Source organism: Otolemur garnettii, unplaced genomic scaffold, assembly GCF_000181295.1.
Source record: "Otolemur garnettii isolate 467f Iridium unplaced genomic scaffold, OtoGar3 scaffold00104, whole genome shotgun sequence".
Taxonomy (NCBI): domain Eukaryota; kingdom Metazoa; phylum Chordata; class Mammalia; order Primates; family Galagidae; genus Otolemur; species Otolemur garnettii.
In genome coordinates, this window is record NW_003852499.1 from 1,796,207 (window position 1) to 1,805,910 (window position 9,704).

Below are 9,704 nucleotides of genomic sequence, written 5' to 3' on the forward strand. Positions count from 1 at the left end.
CAGTGCCACCAGTTTTCAATAATATATTATATTATTAATCTTCATGCCAACTTTACTTCATGTTATTCACCCGATTTTAGAAACAAAAACTAAGACTCAGATGTTAAGTAACTCACCCAAGGTCACAAGCTAGTGAGTGGGAAGGAGGACACCAAGGCTGTCTGACGTCAGAGCCTCACACCCTTTCCACCATACCCATCACGCTGCTGGAAATGGCTCAGTGGGGTAGATGCAGGTCCTGGTGCAGCCCAGCATGGAAGATGGGGCAAACAGGTACCCCCACAGAGGTAACATCTGCTGAGGCACAGAAGTGGTGTGCACAGAGTCCAGAAGCAGTGCCTGGGTGTGAACAGACCTGTGCAGCTGGAGCAAAGTTGTTCTGACAGGCCAGAGCCCAGCTCCAAAGGGTCATGTGAGCCCGGCAGAGAAACTGAGGGGGAGGCCTTTCCAAGTCACCTGGTAGAAAATACCATGGCAGGAGTGTGGAAGGGATCAGGGACCAGATCAGGTACCAGAAGGGCCCTGTCAGTGGGGCTGATCATGATGAAGTGCACTGGGGCAGGGGCAGATGTGAGAGTGTGAGAAGCAAGAATCAAGAGGACTTGAGGGCTGCTCACTCACAAACCCACTAGCACTAACAATCTTTCACTTACAGCATCCCAACTCCAATGAGGTCTAACCTGACCTGGCACTGCCTCTGCTCCACTGGTGTCCTCTGCCATTTTTGTGTTTGTTCCCACATCAGGGCTTTGTGCTCGCCATTTCTGTGCCCAGGGATGCTTGACTCTTGATCATATCACATGGCTGGTGACTTCTCATCCAGGTTTCAGCTTAAATGTCACCTCCTTAGAAAGCCCTCCAGGACCTGTTATGGCACCCCTAGTCTCCTGCTGGCATGTGAAACTGTTCCATTTTCTGCATAACACTTTTGAAAACCTAAAATGATCCTATTTTTTGGTGTTATTTGGTCAGTCTGTTCCCTCCCACTGGAATGTAAGCTTGTGGGAGCAGGGACACCATCTTGTCTTGTTTACTCCAGTATCACCAGCATCTTAAACAGTACCTGGCATGTTACAGATGCTCAACACCATGAAAGGAAAGAAAGAAAATGGAACCAAGGCAGATGCTGGGCAGTGTGGGGGAAGGTGACTGGGAATGGAAGAACTTTGTCAGGTTTGCCTTTCAGATTTATGTTTGAGGTGATACAAGCTACCCACAGGTACAGATCCCAAAAAAGAGGCAGAAGTAGGGGACCAGGAGCTGCAGGTTGAAATGCAATGGTAGGAACAGATAACACACATGCCAAGGGAAGTGCTACAGAAAGAGGGGTCAGAGAGGCATGAATGAGCTTTAGGGTCTTCACATCTTGGGGGAAAGTGGAAGAACATAGGGACAGGAAGCAGACCCAAGGCAAGACACAGCAGCAGATTGAATTTATGGCCATAACCCCTCCCTCCCAAACTAACAGGAGATTGTGGGAACCAGGTGGTGCGGGGACTTACCCACGGGACAGCATCTCCCTGGAGAGATGGGGGAAGTCACAGGCAGAGGCCCACAGGGGGCAGGGCTGAGCCAGTGGCACAGCTATGCACAGTGGCCCTGGCCAGGTGTGGAAAAAACGCACAAAACTCAGCTACTTCCTTCTCAATCCAGCCCGCCAAGCCTATGGCACTACAGGGAAGAGGCCCTAGGCTAATGATCTTCAGGAAAAGGACAGGTGGGGCGGGGTTGGCCTAAGACCGCCTCCACCAGCCAGCTTCCCTTGTAGTCCCAATTGCTAGTCCCTAGTGCGGCAGGCCTGCCTGCCAGTGCAGAGAGCCTTCCCCAGGGAGAGGAGGAGCCACCTGGAGCTCCACCTGGCGCTGACAAAGCAGCAGGAGGGTGGGTAGGGACAAGACCAGGAAGTAGCCCTGGCCAAGGCCACACCAACCAATGGGGAACTTGTCAGTCAGCAGAAACTAAAGGGCCTAAAGGAAAAGCCCTGGGAGTCCAAGCCTTTTCAAGTCCCTATGGAAGAAAGCCCACCTGTGCAGGCCCACCCACGAAGGGGGTTGAAGGGCCAATCCAGTCTCTCAGCCTGCCCTTGGGGGAGGGTAGGAGCCTTAGGCCCTCACTGGAGTAGATCTGGGCCCAGCGAAAGGTATATATATGAAGAAGGAATGTGGCCAGGGGAAGACATAATCTGGGAACAAGTAGAAGTTGTCAGGACCACAAAAGAAGGACACCAAGGCCAACCCACAGGCACATTTATTATCTTCTGGAACACCAAGGTCTTCCCTTTCCTGGCAATAGCACAGGGAAGGCCAACTCTCAGGAGGCAGCCACACTGCCACCAGAAGCAGGCCCATGGGGTGGTAGTGTCATAGGTGGCAGGAACAATGCCTTCAGCTTGCCTGATAGGCTGGCGATCTCAGGATCTTGGGCCTCGTAGGACTTGACCAAGCGGGCAAATTTAAGGACCCCTGAAAAAAGGAGGGGAGAGTCAACCAGTATTTCAAAGACATTGGAAGGGGGGGTGGCCTGAGCCTGAGTTCCTGACTGCTCCCCCTCTGTATTTTTCTTAAACTTTTTCTTTTCATTTTTTTTTCTTTTTAAGGGGGAAGGTGAAAAGGGACTTTAATTCTTTTTTTGGAGACAGGCTCACTTCATTGCCCTGGGGTTGAGTGCCATGGCATCATAGCTCACAACAACCTCAAACTCGTTTTTTTTTTTTTTTTTAGAGACAGAGTCTTACTTTATCACCCTTGGTAGAGTGTTGTGGCGTCACAGCTCACAGCAACCTTCAACTCCTGGGCTTAAGTGATTCTCTTGCCTCAGCCTCCCAAGTAGCTGGGACTACAGGCACCTGCCACAACACCCAGCTATTTTTTGTTGCCGTTTAGCAGGGGCTGGGTTTGAACCTACCACCCTTGTATACAGAACTGGCGCCCTTCCCACTGAGCCAGGTAGTTTAAGGGGGCAGGCGCTGCCCCCTCAAACTCTTGAGCTCAAGATACCCTCTTGCCACAGCCTCCTGAGTAGCTGGGACTACAGGCACCTGCCACAACACTGAGCTATTTTTTCTATTTTTTAGTAGAGATGGGGTCTAACTCTTGCTCAGGCTGGTTTCAAACTCCTGAACTTAAGGGATCCTACTGCTTTGCCCTCTCAGAGTGCTAGGATTACAGGGATGAGTCACTGTGCCTGGTCCACTCTCCCCTTTTAGCCAGGACACAGACAGGCCTCTGTTCTGTGTGATCTGAATCAACTACTTTCTGGTCTGCCTTGGGCATAACTGGTTGGGATGCAGTGAATGAAAAAGTCCCAAAGCAGTATGCGTCTCACTCTCAGGTGAACCATTTTAGCAGTTTAGTCACAGGAACCCCAAGTAAGAAGCTAGGTCTGTAACTAGGGCTCAGGAGAGCTATGGAACAGCAGGGCAGAATCAATAAACACCCTTGGGGAACACAATGATCATATTAAGGAAATTTAACATGCTAGAGGGGCTGGCTGCAGGGTCACGTCATGCAGGTATCTCACTGAAAGCTAGCAGAGGCTTGGCGCCTGTGGCTCAAGTGCCACATACACCTAAGGTGGCGGGTTCGAATCCAGCCTGGTCCTGCCAAACAACAATGACAGCTGCAACCAAAAAATAGCCGGGCGTTGTGGTGGGCGCCTGTGGTCCCAGCTACTTGGGAGGCAGAGGCAGGAGACTCACTTGAGCCCAGGAGTTGCAGGTTGCTGTGAGCTGTGATGTTACAGCACTTTACCCAGGGGACAGCTTGAGGCTCTGTCTCAAAAAAAAAAAAAAGAAAGAAAGAAAGAAAGAAAGCTAGCAGAACAGGGTTCAGGTCCAGGTCCATCTAGCTCTGCTATAACTCCAGCCACGCACCTTACTATTAGATTCTGTGCTTTCATCACAAAATAGAATAATGGGATTAACAGTACAGGCTGAGAAAATCAGAAATGCTCCAGAATCTGAAATTATTTGAGCACCACGTGACACCATATGTGAAAAATTCCACACCTGACATGGGACAGGCCACAGTCAAACTTTGTTTCATGCACAAAATTATTAAAACTATTGCATAAAATTACCTTCAGGCTATGTGTGTAAAGTGTTTATTTTAGACTTTAGGACCCAACCCCAAGATATCTCATTATATATATGTAAATACTGCAAAATCCGAAAAAAAAATCCAAAAGACTTCTGGCTCCAAGCATTTCAGATAAGGAATATGAAACCTGTACGGAAACTACAAAATGCAGGCACGAGGTGGGCTCTGAGTGCGAATACTATTAAATTGTGACTGCCGCCATGTGGTGAGAAATGAGACCACTGCATAGGGGCCCCATTGATCCAGTGCTCTCGCCCTGACCGTTCCACCGCCATCCCTCGGTGAGGCCCACCTTCCCCGTCGCAGCTGAAGCCATATGCTTTGATAACTTCCTGCTGGATCTGCGTGGCCACCGGCAGCACGAATTGCAGCATCTTGCCCATGTCGTTGCATGCGTTGTCCCGAGCCTCGTCCATGCGCACGGCGTTCTCAGGGGCGGAGAACGCCTGGATCACCTCCGCCAGGACCACTGAGCGCCGGAGGCGTCCCCGGATAGGCGTTGGAACACCGGCGGAAGATCCAGCACAGCGCGCAGGGAAGAAGGCAGGGAATTGGTGGGATGAGGCCCTAAATAATCCGATAAATTCATCTCCCGAGTCCCTAGCTCTAGACTTCCCCACGTAAAAGAGAAATGGTACCTCGCTTCCCTCACCCCTTTTCCCAGCTAAGGTAGCGCCTTCTGTCGCTCCGCATCTCCCATCCGCACCCTCCTCCAGCAGAATGATTCTCACCCTTCGCCTGTTCAGCGCTCAGGGCTGCAGGTTGGGTCGAGGCAGAAGCCATGGGACGACAGAAGCTGCACGTGCAGCACAGCAAAAAGAAAAAAAAAAACGAGCCACCACCTAGAACCGTCCCCAAGTCCGATGGGGACAGAAGGGAAGCAGCATCAGTCTTAGCCGGAAGCTTCGAAACGTAGTAAATACGGAACAGACAACTCCCGACTAGGATATGTTAGAAGGACTAACCCTAAACAAACAACTCCACAAGAGCAATTCCAACTCCAAACGAGCAACTCTATTGTTGGGAACTACTGGTGTGAGAGAGAGGGTTTTCCGGTAGAGACCGGAAAACCTGCTAGACAAATTCTAAAAGAGCTGTAACACTACCGGAAACATGCCTGGAGAGAACCTGGGGTATGCATGAAGTCCACTGATGGTGAGGGTGAGCTCAAAGTGGCGTTTTTCCTACTCCTACTAATATGTAACCTCTAAGGCACACTGTAAATTTCACTAGGGAAAAACAGTATCCTAAGGAACTTACTTATATCATTTCATTTCTAGAATTTGTGACGCCGATACTAGCCTATGCAAATGAGCTCGATGCTGACTGGCTAGGAAAGCAGCCAGTCACAGCCCTTTTGTTAAGAGGGAAGGCAGGGATTCGCCCCGAATAAAAGCCCTGAGCAGGCGTAGTGCTCGCGCTTTCCCAAAACGGCCTTAGCCGGTGGGCAGTGATGGAGCCTAACTCCCCATTTTCCTTCCCGGCTTTTTAAATTGTCACCTACTCCTTTCTCAAACTGTAGGTTAAAGGGTGCCAAGTACTAATTGAAACTTCGCTCACCCCACCCCCACTCGTCTAAGGAAATATTTAGGATCCCTAAATCCTTGTTCAGGAAGATTCTGGTGACTCCTAAGCAGTGAGACCAGTAACAGGGCTGCCTCCAAGATCTGAATAGTTACCGGGATTCGACCATATCAGAGATAAGCCTGTCCCAGACTCCAGTATCTTGACTTCCAAGCCTTAGGGATAGGGGGCGGGTGGCTGGCACCTATACCATCTCCAGCAGAGTCAAGCAAGGCTTTAGGCGCTTCTGAAATAACTTTGCCAATTCTTCAAGACTCCTACACTGTTTCTTAAGGTCTTGTCCCTTCCCATTTCCCTGCCAGTCTCTGGTAGCACAGCTCTTCCTAGGAACTGCTGCCTTGAGACACCCCCCACCCAAGCCCGCAAAGAACCAGTCACAGTCATCTTCCTGGGGAGCTGAGGATGTTTTTGTTTCGTTGGTTTCAGTTGGGATGTTTTTTAAAGAGCGTCATATAGATATTTATATATATAAATTATTGTGGGGGAGGGGCAAGGGGTATACATTGCAGAGGGGGCGCACACACAGGAACTGGGGAGGGGCAGGGGCAGCACACGATGCTACTCAAAACAGCCACATCTAACAGATGAAATAATCACACCAACGGGGTGGGGGAGGGCTGGTGGCCACTGAGGGTTGGACCTGAGGGAAGGAAAGCTGGGGGTACAAGGAAGAGGGACCTGGTCCAAGATACTGTGCACTTTCAATCCCGACCCCATGCCACCTCCCCACTGCCACACACCACATGGGCCTTGGCTTTGTTTGGCCCTTTCTTCCCTCTACCCAGTTGAAGGCCCTTCAACTGAGCAGACCTTCTCCTGGGCTCTGGGTGGTAGGCCGAAAGAGGGGCCTCCAAGGTCCAGGAGCAGAAGCCAAGGGTGCTCTCTTGATGGCAGGTTCTACAGCGGCTTGTCACTTTCCTTCTTCAGGTGACTAGAGAAATGCATAGCAGAAAGATAAGACACTGAGATCAACCTGGATCTTGCCCCTCTGTCAAACAGGCTTCCCTCCCAGAGAGGTGTAGTGTTCCTCTGTACCAGACCCACAGTCCATTCCAGAATTACTGTGGATGTGATACATTCCTGGCCCAGGGGCACCCTGTAGTACCTGTAGTAGTCCTCCTGAGCAGGCAGTGGCACACTGTGTAGCGGGTGATGGGCATGCAGCCACTGCTGCTGTTCCAGCGCCAAGCGCTGCAGCTCAGCAGACTGTGCGTGCATGGCCTGCAGCTGATGAGCTGCTGACATCGGGGCAGAGAGAGAAGCTGGCAGGTCCCGGTAAGGGGCAGCTGTGAATAAGAATCGCAGGGGTACATGACCAGGGGATACTGAGTATCTACTCTGGACCAGAGACTACCTAGACACTTTACAGGAGAAAAACAGAACCAGTCCTGGAAGTTGCTAGTGGAGTAAAATTGGGATTCAGATCTCTTAGCCAGACACTAAAACTTGTGCCTCTCATGGTCAGAGCCTTAGTTCTCCTAGTCCCATTCCCAGTTCCTCTAGGTAGCACCTCATTCCTCCCCAAGTCCAAGTAGGCCCATCTAAACCACTCAAATTCTTTTCTTCCCTTCTTTCATTAGAGCTTCCCCACCCCAAACTCCATCCTTACCAAAGAGCTGGTGACGAAGAACTTCGTTCTCGTGCAGAGGGTGAGGAAGAAGGGGGTTAGGAAGGGTCCCAGCTGGGTAGGGTATCCGGGTGAGGTGAGACCCTGAGGCCAGGGGATCAATAAGAGGGTGCACCGAGGCAGAGGCTGGAGGACAAAGAAGAGGAAGGTGTCACTAGAAGGCAGATTTAGGGAAAACCATGCATTTGGGTGAAGGGATCCAAGCCTGGGAAAAGAGATGGACAGTCAAACACAAAGAGATCCAAAGTGGAACAAAAGAACCAGAGGCCTAGGGGTTGGGGGTGGGGAGGACAGGCCAAGACACTACTGACATAGGAACATGGATGTCAGAGGACAGAACATTACTTACAGTTGCCAGAAGGGTCTGAGAAGGAAAGAAAGAAGTAGACTGCTTTAAGGCAATGGAAGGTGACAGAAAGAAGCTTAGGAAATTAGACAGGAAATGAGAGATGACTAAGAGGGAGAAAGCACATGGAGCCTGGAATGCACATCTAAGACTAGGCCAGGCAATGTTCTGGACAATAATACAGTAGAAGAATTTTAAGTAAAGCTTATTATCACTTATGACACCTAAAACTGAAGCTCCAGGGACCTTTCTGGAAGATTACAGATTTAGAGATGGGGAATAACAGGAAAAACCCTGAGCTGGAAGGGAAGGAGAGGATGTGAGAAGAATTGAATCCAGAGGAACCAGGAAATAGATCTGTGAAGGACTTAGGGAAAGGGACTGCTCCTACACAGGCCCCAGCCTAAGCCTTTATCAAAGATGGGATACTATACTACGGAGAGGACTGGATGTGGGAAATATAGGCTCTGCAGCAACACTAGGGCAGAAGGAGATAGGCTAGGGAAATGTTAGAGAGGCATAGATCCAGCAACAATCTAAGGAAAAAGGTCCATGTCAAAACAGGGAAAAGAAGCCTTGACCCAATCATACAGGGACAAGGTAGCCCCAAAGGGCCAGGGTAAGGAAGTAGGAGCCTCACCTGCATGGATGGCATCCTGCTGGTGCAGGTGCAGGTGCGAGTGGATGTGGGAGTGCTGGTGGTGATGGGGTGTCACATTGAGCATCTGCAGCCGGGCCAATGGGTCATTGCCAAGGGCTGCTACCCTTTCTGCGTGCTGCCTCTCAGCTGCCAGCCGCTCAGCATAAGACATGTCAGGCCGTAGAGCTGGCCCAGCTGCCAGCGCTAGCCGTTCTCGTTCCAGGGGCCCCAGGCTCGGATGGAAGGGGAAAGGGTGCAGGCCAGGAGGGCCAGGCTGCAGGGCCAGACCCCCATGTCGGGGGAAAGGATCCAGGCCCGGCCCAGGGACCCCATGTAGAGGTTCCAGCTCACTAGGCTTCACCTCGAAGCCAGGCTTGAGGCGGTCACGGAGGTCTCGTTCTCGGGCTTCCCGCTCCCTCTCCCGGGCAGCTGGATCACTGCTGTATAGGGCTGGGACGTTGTAACCCAGGAGTCCCGGGTCCACTGCCCCCAGGGGCACGTAGAATGGGTGGTTGCGATTGCCAGGAGACATGACATGAGGCCGAGCGTATTCACTGAGAGTGCGCAGGGCTGGGGTGTCAGGACCCAGGTAGGGAGGCACTGTAGCCACAGCACTGCCCGGCTCAAATGGAGGACGATGGGGTACTGGACCCAGAGATGGGCATTCCACCGGGGCACGGCCCTCCTGAGCCAACTTCTGTAGGTACAGGTAGAAATGGAGTCAAAGGGATAGTTAACCAAAAAAAGTAGTTGGTCCCAAGGTTCCCATTTGTTTTCAGCAGCTAAATGCCAAAACCCCTCGCCCTGTTGGAAACTCTGCCCACCAAGAACTTTACTGCACACACACACCAACCCCTCGCCCCGCAACCTTCCAGATATTTGCCCTTTCCCCCAACCTGGTAAAGCACATCACCACCGCTGTACTTTGGGGGTGGGGAGCGCCACTAGCTAGCCTGCAGTGGCTCCTCCCCTCCGACAGATGGCGAAGGGACACCATCACGACCCGCCGCGCAAATAAGGGAGAAGGCCGGTGGCGCATCTCATGACGCACTCACCACACTGCGTTCGAGCTCACGCTCCTTCTCGCGCTCGCGCTCCTTCTCGCGTTCCCGCTCGCGCTCACGCTCTTTTTCTTCACGCGCGCGCTGCTCGGCCTCGCGCCGCACCTTCTCCACCAGGTCGGCTCGCTTCTTGGCCAGCTTGGAGCCTTCCAGCGGCACGAAGTACAAGTCACTGCGCGCGCACGAATTGAAACCGCGGTCCAGGTGCTTGTTGAACCTGCCAGACGCGGGTGCAGCGTACGCTCAGCCCCTGTAAGCTGCCCGCAGCGGCCTGACCCCAGCCTCCAAACCACCCCCGCAAGCTCAGAGTTGCCGCCTACTTCAAGGGCGTGAGGGCGACATGAGTGTA

At 52.0% G+C, this 9,704-nt stretch overlaps 3 protein-coding genes and 1 non-coding gene across 5 annotated transcripts in view; all 4 read right to left on the reverse strand.

Moving 5' to 3' along the window:
- Positions 1 to 1,774, reverse strand: part of PTPN6 (protein tyrosine phosphatase, non-receptor type 6) — a 20,134-nt gene extending 18,360 nt beyond the window's left edge. The window contains exon 1 of the mRNA XM_023517115.1: positions 1,503 to 1,774. Within this exon, the coding sequence (XP_023372883.1) occupies positions 1,503 to 1,516 (14 nt within the window). The 5' untranslated portion in view covers positions 1,517 to 1,774. The remainder of the gene's footprint in view (positions 1 to 1,502) is intronic.
- Positions 1,775 to 2,218: 444 nt separating this feature from the next.
- CUNH12orf57 (chromosome unknown C12orf57 homolog) lies at positions 2,219 to 5,172 on the reverse strand. Its single transcript, XM_003796384.3, has 3 exons — positions 4,829 to 5,172; positions 4,390 to 4,566; positions 2,219 to 2,462 (listed from the first exon to the last, which is right to left on the reverse strand). Exons 1-3 carry the CDS (start codon positions 4,878 to 4,880, stop codon positions 2,311 to 2,313), a joined length of 381 nt encoding a protein of 126 aa, XP_003796432.1. The 5' UTR covers positions 4,881 to 5,172; the 3' UTR covers positions 2,219 to 2,310.
- LOC111727410 lies at positions 5,141 to 5,202 on the reverse strand. Its single transcript, XR_002774968.1, has one exon. It is a non-coding gene; the product is annotated as a U7 small nuclear RNA (small nuclear RNA).
- An 864-nt stretch (positions 5,203 to 6,066) lies between these two features.
- ATN1 (atrophin 1) overlaps positions 6,067 to 9,704 on the reverse strand; it is a 14,977-nt gene continuing 11,339 nt past the window's right edge. For both annotated transcript variants that reach the window (XM_003796385.2, XM_012809330.2), the window contains 5 exons: positions 9,350 to 9,572; positions 8,295 to 8,991; positions 7,291 to 7,434; positions 6,787 to 6,967; positions 6,067 to 6,612 (listed from right to left, as the gene is read on the reverse strand). In XM_003796385.2, the coding sequence (XP_003796433.1) occupies positions 6,579 to 6,612; positions 6,787 to 6,967; positions 7,291 to 7,434; positions 8,295 to 8,991; positions 9,350 to 9,572 (1,279 nt within the window). In that variant the 3' untranslated portion in view covers positions 6,067 to 6,578. The remainder of the gene's footprint in view (positions 6,613 to 6,786; positions 6,968 to 7,290; positions 7,435 to 8,294; positions 8,992 to 9,349; positions 9,573 to 9,704) is intronic.